The following is a 27,034-nucleotide window of genomic DNA, read 5'->3' as shown; positions in this document are numbered from 1 at the left end:
AGCGTCGTTTCTAGCAGCCATTTCGAATTTTAAATTGATTTGAAATTTTAATGCTCTAAAACTAATGTTAAATTAATGAGAATTTCAAACCGGCTTATTACTATGTGTATAAAACGATCCCGCAGTAATACATTTTTAATGAGGAATTTTCTCTAATACTGTGGAGAAGGCATTTATCCTCGGAGAATCCCGCAGAAGCATTGATAAATCGATTTATTCCTCAGATTAGCCTTTGTCGGGGATTTGTGGCTGGACTAATAAAGAGATCAAAATTCCCACATTTACAATGGAACTGTAGTTTAATCAAGCTGAGTCTTTCTAACAAGAGCACTACTTCCGTTATCAAAAGCACCTGATGCTTTCAACGAAATGATTCAGCAACGACGGTCACGAAGAGCCTTTAAGATGGAATCTCTGCCTGAGCAGAGATCTGAGATAGAGCACAAAACCGGGATGAGTGCACGATTCGGCGTTAAATGTTAGGTTAGATTTCAAACAACAATTGGAGTGGTAACAAGAGATATTTCATCGGTATTCCATCGGTATTAAAGGTCCCGTTGTCGCATTTCGTGGGATTTATTTGTTTATTTGGATCTGTGAACTGTGACCTCCCGCTGGGAGTGTCCGATTAAGTCTTCCCTCGAGTCCTCCATTCCAAATAACGATCGCAAATTCGAATCTTCTATTATACAACGTATTTTTTTTAATTTTGCCTGTGGGACCACAATCTAATTAAAGTCCTCGAATTTTTTACCTGGACCCAAATTAAAGGTAGGTACCTAAACTAACCAATATGGGTGTTCTGGTGCTTGACGAAAAGCGAATTTGGATTTAGGCGGAACCGCATTAGCGGACAAAAAAATATTAGCGACTAATACGTAACAAAGCTTGTGGGTTGAAGATAGTTCAGACAATCCATAATGGATCAAAAAAGAAATCCTCTTTAATTTCACTTATACAACACATTTTCATTGAAAATTTTTTTGTTGCTTCAAATTGTCCTTCAAACCTCCTTCCACTTATTTCGTTCTTCCTCTCATTTTCTGTCTTTGTAGCTTCTTTTCTTTTTTTAAGTGAAACATTTTTGTAGGTGCCATTTTTTTTCTACCGTTGTTAATTATTGATTTATACAATCAAAATTTTCTGCCAATACATCTAATAGAATCTCCACAGTAACTTCCCATACCGGGTGTCAAGGAGATCCCTCGAGATAGGAGATTAATATGGGAAATCAGTGTTTATTTTTTTGCGCCTACACGGATTATCTAATTGAAAAACTTTTATATGGAAGTCATAGTACTCAAGACCGACCATCGTACCGCAATTTTTTCAATCTTCTAATTAGAGCCGTTTTGGCACAAAACGCTTCCAAATTAAAAAAATTTAGATGTTTTCGTAACTGTTCAAGGCCGTAATTGGTCGGAGTCAAGATCAGAATTGAACAAATGCAAAGTTGTTAATTTCCTATATCCAGGGTTCTCCTGGACACCCGGTATATGTATATGTACCGTGTGTTTTAAAAAAATTCTATAAAGTAGGCCTTAAAATTATTTCACCCCGGCCCGTATGTCGTTGATATGTTCTTCTACGTAATCTCAAACATAAACAAATAAACCTAAACTCACTTAAATACGACTCCGTTTACCTTTATTATTTGTTGGATTTTATTAAAGCTAGTCTGTTTCAAGGCTTCACAAACTTGTTGGTATGTTTGTTAGTTAAAGTTTTCTAAATGCTAAAAATGGTGTTTACGTTCAAACAAAAAGCCTTTAGGGTTAAGTCTTATTTTCAGAATGGACAGTTCATAAACGAAGAATGAGCCTTTGAAATTTAACTCTGTCTTCAAGAGTTTCGTGAAAAATGTACCTACATTGTAGTGCTGAAATCGCAATTTCACGGCATTTTGAATTATCTTGTGAAATTGTTTCGATAAACTGCCAGTGTTCAAAAGAAATCAAGAAGTGATAGACCCATTAAATGAACCCCAGAACGTGTTGAAAATGTGAGGCTAGTAGTGGATGACAATCCCAGCACATCTTCAAGAACACTTTTTCAACAAGTGAATGGATCGCCTAGTACTTGTCATTTAATTCCTAAAAAAAAATCTGGGATTATATCCTTACAAGTTGTATATGTTTCAGGAACTGCAGCCCCTGGGTTATGAAAAGAAATTGAGATATTGCAATTGGTTCAATCAAACAACGCACGACAATCTTCTGGATTTGCCGTTTTTTACTGATGAAGCGGGGTTTGATTTATCACGTTAACGAAATTCACAAAATATGAGAATATGGAGTCAAAGAATCCCCATGTATTTACGGAAACAACTTTATATCCTCGAAAAATGGGAATATGGGTTGCTATCTCACGAAAACGCTTAGTAGGACCTGTTTTTTTCAATGACACCATCAAATTTGACTGATATCAGAATATGTTAAACGAATTCATTAACCAACTTTACTTTGACAAACTGCAGCACGGATAATGTCAAAAGAATGGGGCGACGTCCCATACAGCTAGAACAACTCTTAATTATCTTAGGAAATAATATGACGATAAAATAATAAGCTTGCAGACGGACTGCATCTATCCGCCACGTTCTTCGGATTTAACCCCACTCGATTATTTTTGGTTCCCGAAGCTAAAAAATACGCTTTTAAAACTCCAATTGAAGACCTTAAGAATAGAATTCGACAACAATGTAAAAATGTTTTTCCACAGACTCTCATTAGAGTCTTTGATAATATGAAACATAGAGTCAATTTGTGTTTGAAAGATAATGGACAACATTTTCAGCGTTTGTTGTAAATGACGTAATTGAATAAATATTAATTAAATTTATTTATGTTTTATTTTTTCTTGACCGCCAGTAAAGATTAAAATGAATTACATTTTATTAAATTAATGAAAATTAATTAAGTTAATTAACATTTATTAAATTCTGAATGATTTCATAACCATAAAGAGTTTTTATCAGAATGCAAACAGTAATTTCAGCACTTAAAAAACTTAACTAACCAAAACACAAGTCCGTGAAGTCTTAAAAAATATTATATTTAATAAAGTCCAACTAATAATAAAGATAAATGGAGTCCTATTTAATTGATGTTAGATTTACTTTGTTTATGTTCGAGATTACGTAGAAAAACACATCAACGACATACAGGCTCGGTGTCAAATAATTCCGAAACCTACTTGACCCGATTTTTTTTAACGCACAGTACATATATTGAGCTTGTGAATGCACAGTAGCGCGATATCTGACAGATTGGGTCGAAATGGTCTGTACAAAACTGCACTAACGATTCCTAAAGTCAATATTCAACAATTTAACTCAACGCGGTTTAGTTATGTTGGTCTTTTTTAAAGAGCGTAATTTTCCTTGTGTCCCTGCACAAAACTTTGTTGTAATAAAATGTTTATTCCATATTAGGTTGTATACAAAAAAGTGTACCGTATAAGACCCTCTAAGAACTTCATTTTTGAGATATTTGCGGTTCAAATTACACGGAAAGTTCTATGTCCGAAAATTATCGAATATTTAGCTACTGTTAATGATTTTTAAACATTTGAATAACTGATACTTTCCGAGTATAATACTTAGACATTAATACGCCCTATATAAGTATTAACGGTTTTGTACTGGAAACCACTAGAATCTAAATTCGAAAGTGAAAGCGCAATAAGAAAATCCAACAAGGCCCAAGTCTCTCGCTAATTCTAATTCGTCCGTTCATTAAGAGCCTCGAAGGAATGTTAAGGAGTTATTTTCTGAAACATTAAGCCGATGCTTTGTTGTGCACGCCAGATGGCTCTCTATTTGTTTTTGGCCGCTACTTAGATAATTAAAGATCTTGGAGGTTTTAAAATTGCTCATGAAAGAAATGAATGAAACCCATTCCGAAAATAGATTGCCGAATTGTTTTTGCTCTCAAACGACCACACACCGATTCCCCAAAATCTCTTTATTACTAAACTTTTATAGAAATAAACGTTAATTATTGTGAAATGTGGCTTCCAAATTAGACATTCTTCAATGAAATGAGGGCCTCTAGGCCATGACAAACTTGGATCTTGATAGTAACAAGTGCTTTTACCTTTATTAGACTCCCAGATATCCGATAAAAGCGGGACTATATCAGCGTCTGATTATAGTTATTAGATGGAAATACTAAGAGAAGATTTTTGGGCCCGAGGGTACATTCAGGCCCTCTGATTATCTTCGGGATAAATTAGAATAATTATATCACGAACCGTGTCTGAAATAGGGCGCTTTATGGGACCAATCATCGGGTTATTTTGAAGGTTTCTTAGAAATTTCAGGGACTAATGTCAGGAGGAATTATGTTAAAATGACTCATGTCTCTCTCAATAATAAATCTTCCCAATGAGGCCCAAGAACCCTCATTTGCAGGGTTGAATAGAGATGAATGCTCCCTTTATTTTGAAAAATGGAGAAATACAGTCAAATGCTGACAACCAAATTAACCATCAGTCTCCTCAAGTGCTCATGATAATCTTCGTTCTTCTTCACTCTCGAGAAGAATACCTCTATTAAACGCTGAGGGAATTGATTGTTACTTTAAAGACAAAGAATATGGAAAAAAGATAATAGGGGCGAGGTACGCCACTGTTAATTACACGATTCAACAAAAAATTTCTAAGAAAGAAAATACTTTTGTTAGTGATATTACCAGATTTCAGAAATGTTCCTCCTATTTCGGGAATTAAAAGTCTTTCGTCTTATCCATCTGCACCCATCTAAATTATTAATCTTTTTGAATCCGAAACACGGAGCCGTTAGGACTAGGTCTTGAATTTTGTAGGGGAGAAATTGACAAATTAGGGTCCTGGATGACCACTAAGGGGGATCAAGATGATCAAAATCGAAAGTATCGCAAACTGGATCCACACATTGTTGGGCTCGACTACTTGGAAGAAAGGTATATCAAAGGACTAAAGTGAGGAATAATTTCAATGGACATCTATAATGCAAATTCCCTGATCTTATATTCTCACTGAAGGTTCTACGGTTTTGAGGCGCTCATTAGACTCTGCGATATTCCTTTTCATCTGAGAATCCGCCTGATCCATCGCTTTCCAAGGCAGCCTGCCCAATGTTTCAAAATATTAATTACTCTTTTGATAATTATTCCTTTTGTATAACTACACTATTGGTAAAAAGTGAAGAAACAATTCAAAATTATCAATAACTTTTCAAAAAATGATTTAAAGACTCAATCGTCCTGTATACAAAATTGATTTCAACTTGTAAACAATATTCTTGTATATGAATATTTATTTTTGAATTTTTTTGCTAAGAAAGAAATAATTGATAAATTCGGTGCGGCAAAAAGTAGAGAAACATTTTTACTATTACAATTTATTCGAACAATTCTCCACAATTTTTGTACAGAGTTGTATTGAAATTGCCGTGTGATGATATTTTATTTGAAGATATTAAACTAAAAATATCAGATAAATTCAATAGTGGTAAAAACCAGGCTTCAATTGCTAAACAGTTTAATCTTAATCGATGTGTGTGTAATAAGTAAAATTATTTCATCTTTTAAACGTTATGGGACAGTGAAAAGTCCTAGAAACACTTTAAGGCCTAAAAAAGCAACCCCCGCCGACGACAGACTAATGAAAAGATTCAGTGTAGCAAATCCATTTGCATCTTCCACTACAGTGAAGAAAGAATTTCTAGAAATATTGCACTCCGTTCGTAGTATTCGCTATGGCTTAAGCAGTATGGGGCTTTGTGGAAGGCAAAGAGCAAAACCTCCTTTTATTTCCGCCAAAAACCGAGCCGTCAGACTTAAACTTGCAAAAGATGATCTTGACTGGAGTATTTCTAAATGAAGGACTGTATTATTCTCAGACGAAAGTAGGTTCAACTTGTTCGAATCAGATGGAGTGAAGTGGGTGAGATGACCAAAACAGTGTTGGTTAGATCCTAAATACATATTACCAACAATAAAGCACGGCGGAGGAAATGTTATGTTACGATGTGGGGATGTTTTTCGGGTTTTCGTGAGTGTGGTATTGGCTACTTGATTAGTATACCAGGAAAGATGGATCGGTTTCAGTATCTAAATATACATATTGCAGAATCAAATGTATCTATTTGCGAAGAAAAATATTTCTTTGCGTTGGCCATTTCAACACGATAACGACCCGAAGCATACTGCTTAAATCGTTAAATGTTGGATTGCAGAAAAAAGGATTTGCATTTTGAAATAGCCAGCGCAGAGTCCCGATTTGAACCCAATCGAGAACCTATGTGATCAGTTAAATAGACAGTTACGCTAACAATATCCAGAAAAATTTTAAGATCAAGACAACCTAATCAAGTCCATGAATTCTAGATGCACTGACATGATTAAAAATAAAGAATATGCAACTAGATACTAATCATTGTAAATATAAAACGGTTATTAATAAACGTTTCTCTACTTTTTGCCGCACCGAACTTATCAATTATTTCTCTTCTTGCAAAAAAAATCAAAAATAAATATACATATACAGGAAAATTATTTACAAGTTGAAATCAATTTTGTATACAGGACGATGAAGTCTTTAATCATTTTTTGAAAAGTTATTGATAATTTTGAATTGTTTCTTCACTTTTTTCCGATATGTGTATGTCTTTATTGAGTTTGTGGTGGTTTCCTTCGATATTTGTCTAAACCACGAAATTCCTCGAGATTTCCTATCGGGATTGACTCTAATATTAGGTGACATTTTTTACAGGCTTTTTGTTTGCCTTGCTGGCAGGTCTTTCGTTTTCAAATAATTGGTACAAAATGTAATTCTGCCTTTGAGTATTCGAAAAACAGCATCCTTGTACCTAAAGCGGCGAACATGAAACGAAAGAAAAAACCGTCGAAAAGTTTAAAAAATAAATGTCGGAGACTCAGTTCTTTCATAAGCCTGGGCAAACGTGACCCGTGTAAATATTTATTCAAAACGGCTCATTTCTACCTTTCTACTTCGAGTGCGCTTCTCTGTTGTTTCAAGCTCAATATAAAATATTTAAATTCGATTAAATAGGAATTTTCAGTTCCACAAAGGGCAAATCTGGGTCACCGCAATTTCGCACGAAGTCGGGGAGTTTGAGACACCTTAATGTAAATTAACTTTCTAGTTCTCTCTGTGAAGTTGGTGTTTCTGTATTACGCACACATGCACCCCTATCTTTTACATCGCAAACACTTCTAAGGACGTCCCGAACAGTTTCCCCCTTTCACGACGCCATTACGTCTGCTCCACACAAAGGACTCTGGATTTCACGTGCAAGAAAGGACGTGCTAGAAATAACTCTCTTTCCTTATATAGAAAATAGGTGATTTTTCCTTATTGAATAAGCAGATCCAATTTTCCTCATGGTAACCAATTGAGGCACCTCTTTTCTCGACCAATTATAACCAACCGAAGAAAAACTTATGACTCCAAAATCATGCAAATATCTCAGACATTAATGGAGTAATAACCTTATGTTCTTCGATGCATCGAAATATGTTGTTCTCAAATCAAATCCTGGATGAATGGTCTTATTGTACTCACTAAGCATGCGAAATATCACACATTGTTCCTTTCAGCCCACGCTCTCCTGCTTAAATATGGATTTTTGTTGTTTGAGATATCAACAAAGTCATCGCTTGTTGTTTCTGTCTCTATAAAGCGCGATAATTGAAAGGAATAATCGAATAAAATGCAAATAACAAGAAAAAGAGCATAAAGGCCAACGCGACCATATATCATAAAGAAGAGCCCATTTAGCCTCAGCTATTTGTATGGTCGTGCCTGTATGCACATTCAGCTTGGCATTAATATATTTTATATTGTCCCGGCCATAAGAAAATGGCCGGTCGTGTAAAACGTCCCCCTAATGAATTCGCAACCAGCTGTGAGACATTTTTGTGCATCATACATAAATACGGGTCGGACACACAAAGAAATCAAGAATCGTAAGTCTTCGGCCCACGCCACTTCGAACAAAATTGTGTTAATGTAAATTAGCTTTTTCGGTGAGAATCGGGAAAATGGACAATGGTCGAGGTGGCCGTTTGTCACCAGTTAACATCGAAGTTTAACGAATCGACATGCAATTGAAAGTGATGGGAACTGGATCTCTTTTACATCCGGCTTATAAGTTTAGTTAAGTCAGACATACCCGCTGGCACTCTTTATTCAAGAGACGATTGCAGCAGTGAATAGAAATGGCCATTATGTAATCTCAAACTACTAGGAAGCTAGAGAGATAAGTATAGAATAATACTACTGAATGGCGAATTTAAAAAATATAATATTCGGGGTGTGCGATTTGAGGAAACAAAGTTTTGGACATAGAAATTAAGGAAGAAATATGAATGTAATCCATAGAAATTTCCACTATCGTACCTGAAATGACCAGAAACCTGAGAGAGATAGATATGGAAACACGTAACGCTAAAATTGCCCTACTTAATGGTACGTTCAAAACATGTAAAAATAAACAGGGTATGCTATTTGAAGAAAAAAATGTGGACATAGAAATTAAAGGAAAAAATCAATCTCAATGGAAGTGAATAGAAATTTCTACGATTGAACATCAAATTACTAGCAAGCTGAGAGAGACAAATATCGGAGCCTCTATCACTAAAACGATACTATCGAAAGTTAGGTTTCAACAATATACAGGGAGATGTCTTTGAAGCAACAAATTTTTGTATCTCAGAAATAATTTGAAAGCTGCATATTTCACGACATCAACTCAGCTAAGAGTGACGATTTGAAAAATTTCGGAAGTTCCATTGATATCTATCGCGTGAATGATAGAGCAATAATTGCACGCTCACCAGGGACAATCCCAGCTTCCTCTCCATCTTAGGTAGAAATTTGTGAAGTTGACGCCCCATTTTGGTTTGCCTTTTTTTGTCAGAAGTGACATTTAACGAGCGATTGGTCCTTTGAACTGGAGTGAAACAAGAGGAATTTAGATTAAAACCCTGGTCCCTCGTGCGGCACACTCGTAAACCTTTCGTGGACGAATTTACACGCAAAGTTTGGCTGGAATTGCGCGAGGCCGCCATGTTTACATTAAATTGTGTGCCGCGGTCCATTGTGCCATTAACATTTAATGCGAATTATGCGGAGAGCCCAATCGTAAGTCTCCATGCACAAAGGGAACATGTGTTTTGCCTTGTTTCTTCCGATACTTACAATGTTCAATGGGCAATTTAAGAGCTTCTTTTAATAATCCTCCGCTGGTTTTTTGCTCCGTTTACGAGCTTTTAACCGAAGGACTGTAGTTTACATCTCTCCTTCCAAAACCGAGGGACGCTAGACGCACAGTTGCACAACATTTCAGAATATAAACCAGAATTCGCGATATTTGCTTTTCTGCCAATTGCGCCTATAAGAAACCAAACTATGCACTTAATTAGCCTGTTGGAGAACAATCAACTGGGAATCCGAACCCAGAAGGTAGGTATTTAATAAATTTCGGTAGTCAAATGACGGAGATCTTTCTCAAGATAATCTTGAGATTCTTTGGAGCATTCTCTTTGAAAGAGATTTTTTAAACCCCCTGTGTGGTCAAATTCTGAAGATTTACCACCACCAGTAAAATTCCTTCTAGTGCGGAAAAAATGCGATTTGGTAAAGCTAATTGTTCTTGACCGGTCATCCATCGGCTCGAGATCATAATTCCACGGACCACCCAATCATCTCTGCACATAAATTGGAAGAGTTTATTGTTGTTACCTCTGTAATCAAATTAGAGCTGGCTCCGAAGAAGCAAGTAATGCTGTGTAATGTTCCTTAGGGCAGGCCCGGCTCCATTATCACTCTACGTTGGAACCTCTCTGAAGCTTAAAACACACAAAATCGGGCCAAATCCACCTCTGGCGAGAACAGACAATCTAGTTTTTATAGTCAAAGTATGGCACTTCTTAAAATAATAAGCTGAGCGTCCAATTTGGGGAGAGACCATTAGGGCTTTTGATTCTTCGATTGTTTGGCGGTAATTAAATATGGCCGCGGCATCGCTAATTGAAAAGTGACAAAGCAGAAATGTGCCTTCTTCATTAGGAACGACCTCAAGGTGCTTTTGAGGACAAAGTGCGGAAATTTTAATGAAATGAAACAATTTATCAATCTCCTAAGTGTACCACATATGTCGTAGTTCGCCGACAACTCATATAACAGAATTCTGCACTGCAGTTGTCGCCAGTGAAGCGTCTTGGCTCCGATGCCAATATCTCCTGCAATATCGTCAAAGGCTGATTTATTGCACGCCAGCAGGACAGCAAGACGGGATATTGGGCAGGTAGTCCCTACTCCTGATTTCGCTTGTTTGCGGGATTTTTTATGCTTTATCCGCTTTACAATGTCTCTAAACGCAGGAGTAAAAACTTGGGGCAAAAACGCTTGTGATGACGTTGGGAGAGCCGTTGTCGAACCTGCATAATTAAATGGGAAAACATGTCGAGAATAGTTGCGATAAATGAGATGAGTTCAATATAGCTCGGTGTATCGAATTTCAATATCTGTATCAAGCTTTCCTTCCATTTTCCTCTTTGCGGCATGCTTTCTAAATTACCAAGATCCGGATTGGCTGGTGATATAATGAAATGTGGAGCCAAATAAAAGCACGTCATCCAGATTTTCTCCAATGCCAGAGATCCACCTACTCAATATAGGGGTATAACTTTTTTTGTCAAAATTCTATTTAGTTAATGAAGGTTAGAACAGAAAAAAACATGCCTCTTCTTTTGCCAAAGGCTTAGGGGATCTGGTTTCTGTTCATTTGTCTCTTTATGTTTAATGTGATGGAAGGTGGAGAAAAACAAAACCATACCTCCCTTCTTCATTATTAGAGGTTCCTATTGGTCAACATAAGGGAGTAATTTCAATTGTCAACATTCTGGTTAGTTAATAAATATCCTACCAAAATAAACCACACCTCCTTCTTTCATCGCTACGTTTTGTTCGGTTAAAGTACGAGAGTGGTTCCAGAAATGCCCGACCTGACATATAAGTGGCGATTTTTTTATTAAAAATTTGTCCATATTCCAAAGACCTAATCTTAAAAAGCTTATGCTTCAAGTTTGAGGATGCTCCGTTGATTTGTGTTTTTTTGGAGCCGTTTTTAGTGAACGCTTTTAAAGACTTTCTGAACATGGAAAAAATTGGTGATCGATACGTAATTCAATACTTCCACTGAAAAAATTTTAGTCCATCCAACGTGAAAGCGGTGTTAGATTCTACTCTAGGGGAATCTGGTCCTTTGTTAACAACTGTGAAATATTGGGTAGCAGAGTTTAATTGCGGTCGTACAAGTTGCCAAGATAAACTCCACAGTGGTCGACCTAATGAAGTGGCCACTCCAGAAATTGTGGTGAAAATCCACAAAACTGTACTGGAAGACCGTCGGCTAAAATTGCGCAAGTTAACAGACATGACACACATTTAAAAAGGTACCGTACATCGCATTTTAACTGAAAAATTGGATATGAGAAAGCTGTGCGCAAGATGGGTGCCGCGATTACTCACAATTGAACAAAAACAGCGCCGTGAGGATGTTTCAAGGGAGTGTTTGGCAAAGTTTCGCAGCAATAAAGCCGAGTTTTTGCGTCGATTTATAACCATGAATGAAACATGGGTCCATCATTTCACACCTGAGACGAAAAAGCAGTCAAAACAAAGAACTGAAAGGGGGGAATCGGCTCCAAAGAAGGCGAAAACCGTTTCATCTGCAGGAAAGGTTGCACGTGGGATAATTTTTATTGACTATCTCCCTAAAAGAAAAACAATAAATGGAAAATATTATATATAATTTATTGCGGCGTTGGAGTGAAGAAATTAAGAAAAAGCAGCCGCATTTGGCGAAAAAGAAAGCCTTATTTCATCAAGACAACACACTAGTCCACACTTCCGTCATCGCGATGGCCAAAATAAATCAACTTGGTTTCGAACTTTTTTCTCACCCACCCTATTCGCCAGATTTAGCCCCCTCAGATTATTTTCTACCTTCAAACTTGAAAAAATGCCTCGGTGGAAAGAGATTTGCCAATAATGAAGAGGTGGAGTCCGCCTATTTTGAAACATTCGAAGCTTCTTACCATAAAAAGGGAATAGAAGCCATAAAACATCGCTAGGAAAGGTGTGTTAATGTCAAAGGAGATTATGTTGAGAAATAATGTAATATTTTCCATTTTTTTTTAAGTGTTAGGTCGGGCACTTTTAGGACGATTCTCGTATGTGGATGTAAGAATACGGAAAAATAATGAATTTAGTCCTAGTAATAATCCTTTAAATTTTAAACAACTAAAAAAATTTAAATTAACTAAGTTTTAATTAGATTCGCGCCACTATTTACGTTTCCTACAATCCAATCCCATATTTTCAAAATAAATAGATATTTATGAACTATTGAGATTCACCCTCTGATTTATTCCATTAATACATCCACCCCATTCGAGTGTTATAACAGTTTTCGAAGTACATTGCATAATTTTTTATACTCAAAAAAGACATTTTTCTTTTCGAGATTAACCCAATATGTTTGTAGAATCGTCAACCAGCAGTAACCAGGAATGAATGAGGAGGAGTGCGTAACAACTCAAATTATTGCGATTAGACAAAAACACCGAATTTCAACGCAAAAACTCTCTAATACAAATTGCCATTAAACATCCCTTCCCACTGGCGAAAATCCCAAATCCCCGAGGAATTCCTTGAACAAGAGTAACTGACCATGTTAAATATAATTTAGGCACCCGTTTGAGTCATAAATAGGGGCCAGATGTCAAAAGAACAAGCCTGTTGGTACTATGATTATGAACCCCAATCGGATGTGCTTGGATGGGTTTTTTGATGGTTTAAGAGGGTTTTCAAAGCTATAAATCTCATCAGGCAACTGAGTTTTAATGGCAGAATGTCCTAGAAAAACAAGAAAAAGCCATTAGGTTTAGATATTAACATTTTTCAATAAGGGGCCAAATCTTTTATTAAGGGATGTTGTAGCTTTAAATGCTATTAAGGAAATGGTAGCTTTGTTTACATTTCGGCTTTAATCCTAAAGATACATATTTGCAAATTTGCAAGGGCGATATGAACGGCAAACAGGGCTTATTTGAATACATCTATATTATTATTTGTGGATTCCTTGACTGATTTTGGATAGCAAAATAATTTTGGAGTGACATCATTTTCCAGGCTTGTTGTTGTAATCATCGACTTAATAAACTCAACAAAACACCCGAGATGGTTGTTTGAAATAATACAATTTCAACAAACATAAATCCTCCACACCTCCACATACATCACGTCAAATTAGAAACGAATGGGCCGGCTGTGAGACCCAGGCCCCGCCCATCCGATCTAAATTTGTACCATCTTTTTAGTATGTATGTAACGAACACCCGTTGCCAACAAAAAACCCATTAATTTGATTCCAGCATGAATGTAACGGTCTGGATGCTCCATCTGATCTGGCACGGCTTAGCTGGCGGCTATTTCTGGATCCTGGATGGGACCACCCCAGTTTTTAGCGCAGATATAGTTGAAGTAGTTGCAACTAATGAGGCAAAATGATGTAGCTGAAAAACTGCTGAAACGTTTTTAATAAGTGACATCTGGTAGAAGGGACCACCCGTGGTTTTAGGGTTAAAATAGCTCATGAGGCAATGACTAATTATGGTCGTCTTGCATTGAAGTGTTTTCCTTTGTTTTCTATTAATAGGGATGGTCGTACTTGCATTAGTTATCTGGACATCTGGATAAGTTTGGTTCGAAGGCTCATATTCAAGGGTTCGTGGAGGTGAACCCAAATTCTCTGTTGGTCGTGTTGGGATATAGAACGCAGGTATTTAAGCCATTTCAATTTATTTAAACATTTTTGCTGAGGAATTGGTGATGAATGTAGTGAGGAATACAATCGAAATAGACCTTTGGCAGTTTTTGAGATATTCGAGATATGGAACCTCTAAATTTCCGATGATTCCTCTGGAATTATGAGATTTCCCTTTTTTCTGTTCTCATACGCTTTGCCAGGTTTCTTGCTTCTTTCTTATATACAGAATTAATATGTAATCCAAAATAGGCAACTAAACTTAAAAATCGACAACTTTTGAGAATTTCATGAGTCCGCGCTTACGTACATTGCTCAATATGCGATACGTCATTGGCGTACCGCAATATTTTAAAATCGAGCAAAAATTCCAAAATTATGTCTCCTGTTTATATTACATATAATTCTGGTTATTTCTCATAATTGCCCCTGCGGTAGGCCATTGCTTTCACTGTGGTTAAATGTAAATTTCCTCAGATTATAAAGAATCGTTACAGCACTGAGTATGGACTAAATCATTTGGCGCATCACAGCCTTTTAAGATATTTTTAAAATGAATATATCTTACGTTTGACTGTTTTATTGTTGCTGGTTTGTACCTGAATATTGAGCTCTGTGCCTTGTTGCTTTTACCTTGTTTTTAAACGCTAAAATTCGTATAAACTATGGCTTCGATTTGTATTTTTTTGTCCCGGTTGACGACTCAAATTTGCGTCCAGTACCCCCCTGTTTTTACTATACCTCATGAATATCAATAGCATAATCCGTGTGTGCGATTTTATTTGCTTTGAATGCTTGTTTTTCAGATTACACACAATATACAATGGTACGTAGCACCATTTTTTTTAGCATATCACAATGTATTGAGATTCAGCAATTTTCCTTTAAATTATTTCCATAATTTAAAGAAATTGCGCATTTAAGGGGATGTGGACCCAAAGGCGCAACACCGAACTGCCCGTCTAGATCTCCGCCACTGCATACAGAAGACAATAATTGCACTCCTCTATTAGTGCAATTTTTAAAAGTCCCTCAAGTCTCAGCAATGCCGTTAACACAACTAAAGCGTGATTCTATGGCAGATTGCTTGGTCGAATTTAGCTTCAATGGTCACGATTTCAGTGCAGCTCTGTAATTAAACATGTTCCCTTAGACACACTGAGAGAAATAAATTACACTATAAATCATTGGCATCTCTCATGGAAGATATCACCAACTTTTTCAAGGATGGTAATCAATGCTGGAAAAATTAGATGATATTGAAGAATGATGAAGATGAATCTAACCATCTTTTCTTCGAGTGTGCAATAAAAAAGTGCAGATAAATGGCGTATTATCTCGAGAATGGCGTGTGTTCATTAAGACTTGGTGTTCGCGAACAAGGCATGGGGAGCCATTAGTGCGGCAATCAACGTCTTTCTGACCATCTATGATGGTCATATCGGATGACACCGTATGTCGTGCAGGAGGAAACGTTGTGGGAAGCACGGAGCATTTAATTGTTCCGTAGGTTTGCTCCATTAACTTCAGATTTACAGTTAGTTTAGCAGCTGGTACTGGCACCACACGAAGACCGCGTTTTTAATGCGAGGTGGCGTCGAAAACCCCCTGTCAAAGCAAACAATGCGATATTGTATCAAGCAGAGCACATTACAGTTTCGAACTCTCATCCTTTTATGTTTGAAAGGTTCTTTCGAAAACGTTCCCGACCTCCATTTGTACGTCGGTGTATCGGAGACCCAGATCGTTAAGCTTAACGATACGACGAGATGCGATGAAATAAAGGAGGTGCAAGTGATATTCGAAAAGGATCAAGTGCTACAAAGCGCGAATTTTATCCGTTCCATGCAGTTTTCTCCAAGTCTCATCAAAGTAACCGAAAAATTAACACACACACCTAATGCAAATGAGGCGAGAATCAAAGGGCTCTCGGAAGAGCAAATGTTAATGCCCAGGCCCTTTGCTGGCCCCTAAAGGCATATTTTGTTTGCATATTTTAGCTACGCGCCCCAAAGGTACATTTGCAAATTTGGGGGGCCCTTTCGGGCGACTCACTGATACATTATGGATGCTTTGGCAGATCATTTGCAGCGCATCTGTCGCATTTCCTGCGGTTGTGGTAGGATTGCGTTATGTAATAAAGCAGAGATACGGAAATGAGATGGCGATTAATTGGGGCAATGTGAAGGGGAATCGATGCCGAGTTAGAAATTTTATTTGCAATCTCATTTAACAAGTTTAAAAACATGTTGCTATGCTAATTCATCGGCACCGATCGTAGACATATTCGCTCCACATATTGCTTTGCGACAAAAATGGCAAAAAGCGGGTACCTCATTGGGAATTTTCATAAAGCTCGTTGGCACGATTAAGCAAAGCTTCGCGGCTTGGAACTTGAAAATGCGGTAAACACTGTAATGACTAACAGTGTAAATGCGTTAATCGTTATTTTACGTTCTAAAATAATCAATGCCTTTAGGTTTTAAAAATTAGGTTATTTAAATGTCCTCCTTTTCTTTACCTGATTGAGTGCATTCTGGACGGCCGGTTTGCGATGACTCCTTCACACGTGTCGCGAGTTACGCTCCTAATAGTGTGTTGAATGTTCCGTTTTAGAGCGGAAACTGTATGTGGCTTATTTCTGTAAATTAAGGATTTCACGTGACTTTACACGTAAGAGTCGAAACGTGTCATATTGCCTGACGTTGGTGACCCATGGGCACTAGCATTCTTCAGAATCACGCTTCCAGTTAACAACTGTTGAAGTAAAATTGTCGTCTAAAGGAATGTGCGACACGTCGCTCACTCTCGTTGAAAGAAAACATGGTTCCTATCAGTGTTTCCAGATTCGGGCCAGAAATATCATCATATTTCTGTACCATTCACCATTTACAGTAAGTCGATTTCCACCATCGTCAATGAAATAAGGTCCGCTGACAGCCCGAGACCAAAAATCGCAGCGATTGATCACCTTCTTGGTACAAAAAGGCGCTTCTCAAATCACCTGAGAATTTTCTTGGCTCCAAATCCTAGAGCTATACTGATTGAGCAAAAACAATGTTTTGTCTGCAAAATCTGAATCGGCTTCCAAGTAATCAAGAGAGTCCACTTCGGTAAATTTCAACTCAAACCATAATCGTCTGGTTTCAGTTCCTGAGTGACTTGAACGTTATAAGCCTTCAGATGAAGATTCCAACCAAGATCTTTCACATTGTCGTTTGAGATAAGCAGAGTTCTTGAGAACGACTTGAAATTAAGAGGTTTGGTTGATCGGTTACGCTGCGGCTTACCGCAGCAATATTGACTTCCGATCTGGCACCCCGTAGACGTACGATTATTGACTTATCTGCAATTGAGCTAGTTTGTTCAAACTTCCTAACTGCACGATAAAGATTCAGATGGTCGATATTGCTAACCATAAACTTCTTCCAATACGCGAAAGGTCCAACTAATAGAGCAAATATTTTGATGATAAATGCGAATTATTTCTATGCGCCGTTGGATCGTAATATGACTCCCGATTAAATTGACTTAACGTACTGAACCTATTGCTTTCAAGATTTAACATTAATGTTGCAAAGCAATTTTGTTTTTTCGGCTTAAAGTTCTGACACGCAAAATGAGAGGCCCATTATTTTGATGTATCTGGCAGGTGCTCCGCTGATTCCCAAAATATAGGCGAAGCCAATTATACGAATCCCCCATTTGGAATCCATTTTTTCGAAATTTATAATTTACGAAAATGGAAGAGTTCAGTGCAGATGAAAATAAATACAGGAAAAATTACAACACATTAATTATATATATAAAAACAAGGAAAAATACTAATTAATATTCATTAAAAAATAGGACGTTCCAGTAGAAACAGACCATTTTTCAGCGACACGCGTTTCTACTTATTGGCATTATCAGGCATATGTGCGTACCAAGGAAGTACACACACATGCAGACATGCGCATATGAGAGTTATCTGGGAATAATGAAAGGGAAAAATGCGGAACCACAGCCAGGCATCAAGTTAGACCATTGTGAAGATGTCCAAAGTTCTCCCATTTCGGGGATGGCTTGAGGATATCCACAGCAGCTTCACCATGGATATCTATTGTGAAATACCTAGCCAAGAATGTTAAAAAATGGGAAAGTTCAATGGGGATGAGCATAAATAGAGGAAAAATTAGTGGCAGGTCCGCAAAAGGAATAGAGCGTTTAAGCCGAAATGATCCTATAGCTTCTGGTCTTTATGCTCTATAGAACCATTAACTTTCCTTATATTGCAATTTACATTCGTACAATTATTGAGAACATTTTCGTACGTTTACGGGGAAATCTGCTTTGGTTGAGGAATCATTTTTGAACAAACGCTCTAGCTTTGCATTGATGCAGTACCAGAATTAAGGCATTAAGATTTCTCCAAAATCTCCTTTCTTCCACGTAGCTCCAGTTGCGTTTCTCACAATTTTACAAAGAGGCGCTGCAAGGTGAAGTCCCCTGACGCAAACAAACAATCATATAAATTAAGGGTAATAAATGTAGCACACACGCAAAACACAAAGCCGTTTCCATCCCTCCCGAAACTCGATTTAGAGGTGATAAATTGCCAGTTTTCCTAACTCGACAACCTTAATATCCCATTTTCTACCTTCCTATCTACTCGGGAACGTTTTCCGTTCTCTCACTCAATTTGCGCGAAATATCACAGGTGAGGGGACAAAATTAAACTGGAAGTTTTAAAATTCCCGTTGCGTGCGACCTGCCAACCCTCGGCTCGAAAGAGATAAATGATGGTGCTCCTGCCTCTGATGTTCCAGAGTTATTGGACCAAACATCAGGTAAAGACGATTTTTCAGAAAAAGTTTTCTCATAAAATGCAAAGAATTAGCAGTAATTTCAGGAAGAGATCCTTTCCAACAATGGGAGCTTTCCATTTTCGAAGTCCATTGTTCAACAAACGATCTCTCTGACAATGGAAACAAGTTAATCCGCGGTAGCTTTAAGTATCTCGAAAAGTACCGATGTCAAAGTCACTTTGCGCTACACATAAAGCATTTCGAGCGCTCGCTGCTACCTTACACAAACGTAAAATATGCCGAGAAAATATGTCGGGTGTATTATAGTTCTATAGACTACTTATTGTCAAATAGCTGCAGTATTTTATATCGCCATGCCATTTGCGTTGGCAGCTAAATCGGCCAGATCCATTCAACCGGGAAATGGCGGACTCTTTATCTGACAATTGCAACTAACCATTACATCCAACCGATGGTAATATTTCTTTAGATTTCCTCAAGTTTTGTAATGGTTAATGGCCCTTTTTTGCTGTAGCTCTTCTCAGAAAAAGGGATGTACCAACGAAACCGAAAACCGAATTGTGGTTTGAAACTTCAAGTATCTTTTCAATCGCTGTTCAGTACGACACTGATGTTTACTTACTGTTGCCTCGACACAGAAACTCCTGATTTTCAAGTGGAATAACAGTCAGTGAGCAGATTTTTAAGGCTACAGAAAAATTTAAAAAATAATAAGAATTCTTCCTCTTAAATTTCTTTTCAAATCATTTTCTGCACGCCACTGATTTTTTAATTTTTCAATGTTCAAATTCAACTTCAAATTCGAGCTTCGCTACATGCAGGATTCCATCAGGCTGGTAAAACCTAGTAACGTCTTATTTTAATGCAAAAGCGAATTTTCGAAACTAATAAAACGTTGTTCTTGAATCCTCTTTCAAATCGCGTTCAGCACGACACTACCTTTTACCAAATCGTTCAGAAAAATTTAAATTTTGTATTTGAATTATCAGGTTTCCGAACTTACTTTGCTCTAGTATGATACTGCTTTGTATGAAATGTATCTTGAAACGTTTCAATTTTTTGGCTGAATTCTTGAAGTCCAAATTGGGTGGAAAATCAAGGGCATAGCTTTATTATTTTAACGCAAAAAGTGTTTAGGAATCGCATTCAGCGCGACTCTGATTTTCGTCAAATAGTGAAAAGTTAAACATTTCTATACGTGCTTATGAGCTGTTTTTAAAACGTGATAGTGCTGCCCAATTGTGTTGTGAAGTTTAAAATTCGAAAAGAACAATTTTCAATTAGTGAAGATCTGGTTTTGGTTTCAATTAACGATCTTTATTGGTTGAGTTTTACTTTGAGCTAAACCAAAGACCCTTTACGAGCTCTTATGCTATTTATTATTTATTATAATGGCAATCAAATGGTTTTGCCTCTCAGCGGGACAAGGCAAAGCATCTATTAAAAGAAAACAGTACAAGAACAGGACCCTCTTAAGGTGCCCGTTTTCGATTAACATGGTAATAGGATTGAATTCATTATAGGAGGAGAGCTTTGCTTCGTATGTTTTGCTGCTTTCAGGTTGAAGTGGTTTTGATCAAGGTGACCAAAATTTACACTTTATTAAACAGTGAGAAATTATTGTGAATTATAAACAGTTTGAGGAGATTTTTGAAATATTACACCTCTAAGTCTATCTCCACGCCCATTTCTCTCCAATGTTTGAGATCTGTTTCAAACTTAGTTCTCCTTAAGTATTACACGCACTCCACTTTTCCCTATAGGCCTCGCTGTATATTATCGCATTTTATCAGTCCTCCAATTATAGGGAACATTTCCTGAAAGATTTTCCTACATCTAGATCAATCTTGGCGTAATTTCATCCTACGTGAGACTATCCTCGAATTTCGATTATTACTCATGGATCACCCTATATATTATTGAATATTTTGAATCTGTGAGTCACAGGGAATATTTTCTTATAACACTCTCCTCTACCTATCTTTATCAGTTTTCGGGTAATTTGAAGTTTAATGTGACTATCAAACCGACCTATTCCAAACTACCGAGTTTACGACGAGTATCGAGACCGAAATGTTAATGAGACCAAACTTTGGAATCTGATGAAGTTGGAATGATGAAGTTTTTACTGTTATAAGTGAAATTTTTCTTCAACCCATCTAAAATTCGATATGTCAGTATTTATTTGCACGGGATGAACAGGAAATGAGTTTTATTAACTCATAAAATAATAGTTTTTCCATGATAAAAGTGTTGTCTAACCGGGCATTATTCACGTTCGACCCGCACCTGACAGGTGATTCAGCCTCGACGGGGTTAATTAGATTTATGACGCGTCCGAGAATGTTGGTTTAAATGATTTTCGAACGGTCCGAGGCCGTCAAACAGACCTTATCGACCGCTGCGATCTACTGGACTTTATTACCTGGTTGGTTTGCAACAGGTGCCCGAGGAAATTGACCCATACCAACCCCCAAGAATCAATGAAAAACCTCCATAGAAATGTACGCCTAGTTTCAAATTTAAAGACCTGCCTGAAGACACTTGGGGCGAAATTGCTTTACATATATATTAAATATAGCGACGGAAAACAGTAAGTTTACCCTCGGGCCAGCTCAGGCAGGTATTAGACAAACAAGCTACATGCATACACTGCTCGTTATTTGAAATGGAAATGCGCGGTGTCTCGCAGGATGTCGAGGTTGAGGTCGTCTCGTGTTCCTCCTGAGGTCAGATCACTATTGATATATAGCGTGGCCCTAAGGGACTATTCTCTTCGTGTATGTAGATGTTTGTGGTAACGTAGCAAATTTCACGGCCTGCTGCAGGAAGCAGCAACGTTGCGAGAAAAATGTATATAGAGACATATAATAAAATTAATCACCAAGGAAAAATAACCCTCTGACAATAACAATAATTTGACTTCAAATCTGAACTCTCAGAGATAAGGAGCTTATCAAAAGTCGAAACTACCTGACCTAAAATGGTTACAAATCTCAAGACGTGGTCAAAGACACGTCTAAAAATGAACACAAATTGCAAAAAAACGCTGAGGTTTCAGTAAAGCGAACAAAGATTAAAAAGGGAATATTTTTCACTTGCAATATGGACCGTGTTGCAGCTGCAATATGGACCATGCTGCAACTACAACCGCCTCCAATTTGGAAACGTTTAAAAATTAAGTCTTTAAAACACTGAGGCTGTAAATCAATTGGACGTTTTTACAAATAACGACTGCTTGATTTGCATGCGCAAATCTTCATAATCCATTATCGTCCTCGTCCGGTAAATTAAAAACCCTCCTGCCAATTTTTCAGGGCCGACCTGCGTCCACCGCTTCTCCAAGATTTATGTATGTCGGATTTTCGCCGCCAACATGTTTTCACAAGATATACGGCATTCAATGTAAAATAGGCAGAAAGAATAATAGTGATTATAAGGCTTTCGCATTATTAACAATGGACTTTACTTGTCGATTTTTTCGAATATTACAATGGGGATTTTTTTCAGGGATTGTCATCAACTATATGCCGGAATTATGTATCTTCAAAGACTAATTTATTACTTCACTGTTGCTAATTGTCTTAAAAAACATTTTGAAAAGCACATAAAACAAGTAATGGTTTTATAGGGCTTTATTAGTTTACAACGGCCGTAAAAGGAGCAATAGACGAGAACGCATTGCTGTATCAATCATTTTAATGTTGCCGTTTCAGCGATAAGGACCGTTTATGTTTAGGCATTTTTAGTGAGAGATGGCCTTTGCCTCCGAGGTGAATGGATATTTACAGTGCTAAGGCCATTAGTGTTAAGACAGACAGATGACCCTGCATTAAATTGAATCAAACTTAACGCCTCTAATCATAAGTAAATTAAGTAATAGGGGCTGTCATAATTTACCCGATCAATCAATCAAAATTCGACCACTTAGACACGGTATTAAGGGAAACTTTAGCACCCTTTCCTGCTTAAACATCAAAAGGTCTAAGTAGCACGCACTTGACTGATCAATCATTTTTGGGGACATAATCCGATACAAACCAAGAACTGAGGGTAAGTTCGTGAGGATATGCTTTTTAGGGATTAACACTCCCGACTCCCTATAATAAGCCCTAAAATATTGCCGTTATTAATGTTAGTTCGCTACGTCTGAGCCCTTCGTGGAGGAACTAGATGAGATATGTATGTTCTATATACAATTTTCAGCGATTGAAAAATGGAGTCTATGAACCTGAAGGGCTGAAATCAGAGTCAAAAATTGATTATTTGGGAAGAGGAGTGTTTCCCCATTAATAATTATCAAATATTATGATAAGCTCAAGAAAAAAGAGGGAAGTCATTTTAAAAAACCCCGAATCAATGATTTAATTAATCAGCGTAGTATGTTCATAGAAAGGGCTCTGAATCTGTTATCATGCGGTAAACCAATTCATTCTTGTAACTATCTACACCAAAGTTCTGTGTTTTCCGCAAATTCCATTGAAAACCAAAATTTCCTGTGACTATTGTTGATTGTGTGTGATTTTCTTTCTTCTGATTTCTAAGCGCAGCACAATCGTGGTCAAAATGTACGTATTGAACTGTAGGGTTTAACTGCCGAATAAAATACAGGGTGTGTCGTTTGAAATAATCGAGTAACGTGCCTAGAATCACTTAAAATATGGATTTTCACAGGTCCTCTAACTTCTCCTAATCGCTAAAAGACAAATATATGAAACTCAAAAGGCACATATAGGACCTAACTATGAGATACAGGGTGTCCCATTTCAAATAATCGAGTTTTAGGGGGCGAGTACAAGCCATACTGAAAAATCCCTAAGCGGCTAATTTTCGCGAATACTCCTCGCCAACTTAAAGAGATAATTTTGTGAAAGTTATGTATATCACGTGTTGGATGATATACAGGGAGTCTCATCTGAAATAATTGAGTAATGGCGGCCCAAGTTTGTTTGAGCCATGCTTCCACCGCGTTTTGTTTTTAAATATTAAAGTCAGGGACTTGTACATTTTCGAATAAATTAAGACCGTTTGCAGGGAGTTTTTTTTTTAATTAACGTTATAAATTAGTGCATTCAGTACTGTTTTATTAAACAAGAAGACAGGAAAATTTTAGCGCAAGAAAATAAATACAAACATTTTTAATTAAGTACTTGATTTCGCATAGAAATTTCTGAAAGGATGACGCACAGTTATTTCCTGATTAAGCAAGAGCGTCGCTCTTGCGAGGGTGGTTTACCCTTTCGACCTTTATTTACGACCCTTATTTGCGGTTTATGATACTGTGATTTATTATTAACAGAAATAGTGTGGGAATAAATTACTCGTAAAGGTCAATATGAAGATATTTTTTCCGAATTTACCTGATATTAATCGCAAGCTTATTGTCCTGGACCTCCCAGTTTGCACCCGAATTTTTTCGTCGCATTTCCAAGAAAGCACCCAAAAGATATGTTTTGAGATGATCGGGTAAATAAAGCTGATAAATAGGCCTTTGTGGATGGGACAAGGGACCAACTGAGGAGCAATAAATTATTCGTTTCCCTCTTTTGTCGTGGCCAGATCGTATTTTTATAGACGGCAGTCGGTCTATGGTTGCGCTTATCTTCTCCACTAATGAACAGGTCGTGTCAAAAGAAATCGTTGGGGACTACCGAACCATTCATTTACTGGCCCTTTGATTACCTTGGGTGTGTTGTCAAATTAGCTCCCAAATGGACTTCATTATGTCCCCATGTAACTTCATGATTAAGATGCACGTTTCCAAATGGTATATTCATGCAAATAGTTTAATGGAATCAAGTCAAACCGGTGACAGATCAAGCGAAATAGTAATTAGGACGAGACAGGGAGAATTTTAAAATATTGAGACAAGATCTTGCATGCTTAAGAGGTTGCTAATAATATGGCTGCCTACAAATTGCGGCAACACAGCTGGAACACTATTAGAGATACTATATGCCGATTAGGCTTACAGCAGAAGAGTATTAATGCTTGTTCCTTTTAATTTTCTTGCTTTCGAACATGCTGGTAATTCTCTCTGAAATGTTCTGAGGAAAGGTGGTATTTAATCATTTCGTAGCTCTTTGTTTGCACTACTCACAGTCGGCCAAGAAGAAGGGGATATTGAATATTTCATTTTATTTTTCAGTTCCTAAACGGCGATCTGCGCAAAAACTCCTGCCTGCAGGGCCCGGACTGTTTCATGGTAAGTAAAACAGAATTTATTTTAAATATCCCTCAGAAAGAAATTAAAAATAAATAAATAAAAACCCGAATGGATTCTTTTTACACGAGGAGAAAGAAATCCCTTGCTGTGTTCAAACAATTTCCGAATCGGTACAACATCAATTTTAAAAACCGATACGAAATCGGCGGAAAATAATAACCGAAGATAAATAGAACCCGCCGGCAAAGCGGAATTTATCAATATAAAGAGTTCTATATATTTCTGAATCTGTCTGAAGAAATATCCGGATTCAATGTCTCGGACAGTAATGATCCCGAATGCGGAAACTTCCTTTTCCCGATTTCTAAATAAAACTGTTGATTCAGGAAAAGCTCGAAACAGTGTTGTAGGAACAACACCTAATTAAGGGAGAGATTTACTGCCATTAAAAATGTTTATGCTCGCCCATAAGTCATGTTCCTCTGACAGTTTTAAATGCATTAAAAACCGCATATATCTTTGTTAGAGCTCAATTATTGGAGCTATGCTTTGAGTGCTTGAAGCATCGCGTAAATTGATCAAGGCGGTACAGATTGAAACACCTCGAAGAAGGAAACTTTCGTGATATAAGAGACAGCAATAAAACTGCCGAAACAAATTTCCTGCGAGCGGCAGATGGAACACAAAAGTAAAAGAAAAATCAAAGCTGCTGCTGGACGATAGAACTGATGCCAGCGATATTGGAATTGGAAATATTATTTATGACATTCGAAGTTCCGGTAAAATGCTTTTAGAGACACGGAAATCTTCAAAACTATATAAGTTTCCCATGATTTATCGACCTATTTTTCTTGTCCGAATGCATTCTTCACTCGGCGAGCCGGCTAAAAATACTGAACAATCTCATTGACTTCTGTTTAAAGGAATTTTTATTGTCTCATTAACGAAATAGGTGCATACAAAAATAACACAAAAATGTTCATTCAAGAAAGCGAATTTCCTTTACGGAAAGCTTTAGCTCCAGAGAATCATCAGAGCTTTTAATAGGACCGCGAGATAACAGCGAATAAAGGGGCAGTTTTATCGGAATTCAAATGAATTTCTATGCCAAGGCAGTAAAACCGCAACTTTGCAGCCGGTACAAAGGAATTATAACTGTGTATATAGTCTGAAATAAGTCGCTTTTACAACTTTCCGTATCTGCCGATCTCCAGACTTCCAACTTTATATTCCCGATGGTTTTAGGGAAGTGTGCTATTTCATGTACCTATCTAAACCCCTGTAATTTCAGTCACCCCCGTTTCTTGCAGGCTGTATGGAAGTTTTTAGTTCGGTCGTAAAAGTGGTTGTAAAATAAAGGAGATTTATGTAATGATCAATGTAAACATAATTTTTGTATTATTCCCCCTTCGGGCGTGGAAAAAAAACGGCCATGGAGAGATTCCAAGGAAACTTTGGCGTACATTTTGTGTTCACGATTCGGCATTTTAATTTAATTGCAGCAAGAGAATGAGGTAGAGAACTTGAAAAATTCGTTCGGGTCATAACGAGTTTTAGGATATTATGAACACTTCAACTACTCGTAAACACACAGGGTGCTACAAAATACAAAATAGCCCCGAGGATAATAAATATTTCAACTTTTTTTATTGGCCACCACATATATCTGAAGTATCCCTCGCGGGCTCGCGAATTAGCGTCAATTAGATTAATGACCGTAGATAGCAATTAAACTCTCCGGTGCGCAATGGGCACTTAGGCAAAGAATCGGGGAGATTCTTATCGATTTCGGTAGCCTGATGGGTCATTCCTTGAGATAAGGCGACCCAGAACTGGGTTGACATGGATTGAAACATCCGCAAACAGACATTTTCCCAAAGACCATTAGCGAAGAGAAATGTAAATCGGCCAGAGGGCACGGAAAACTTCGAAAAGAGGATCCCGCAAACGAAACTCCGGAATGATTTATACATATTTTCGTCGGTTAAACCAGTGCTTCAACTTCAAAGTTGTGGAAGTCGAATGGAAAAGCCTGGACAGGCGTCCCGATAAAGTCGCGAGGCTCTGGATCATCGATCACTTAGTGTGTCCCGACAAATTGACTTTAAATGGGTCATTGCGTGTATTGTAATGGTGAAAATTTGACATTTAAACACGTTTTTAAAGCCCTTTCCAGGAATATAGAATTCGAGCATGTCAACAGCACAAATATAGCACAGG

General features: G+C 37.4%; 1 protein-coding gene across 1 annotated transcript in view; it reads left to right on the top strand.

The window, feature by feature from the left end:
• Nucleotides 1-27,034, top strand: part of LOC136408622 (uncharacterized) — a 46,733-nt gene that overhangs the window by 3,288 nt on the left and 16,411 nt on the right. Inside the window, exon 2 of the mRNA XM_066389720.1 lies at nt 24,797-24,853. Coding sequence (XP_066245817.1) covers nt 24,797-24,853 — 57 coding nt within the window. The remainder of the gene's footprint in view (nt 1-24,796; nt 24,854-27,034) is intronic.

This window comes from Euwallacea similis, chromosome 4 (genome assembly GCF_039881205.1).
Source record: "Euwallacea similis isolate ESF13 chromosome 4, ESF131.1, whole genome shotgun sequence".
Classification (NCBI taxonomy): domain Eukaryota; kingdom Metazoa; phylum Arthropoda; class Insecta; order Coleoptera; family Curculionidae; genus Euwallacea; species Euwallacea similis.
This window is presented reverse-complemented; position numbering and strand designations above follow the sequence as displayed.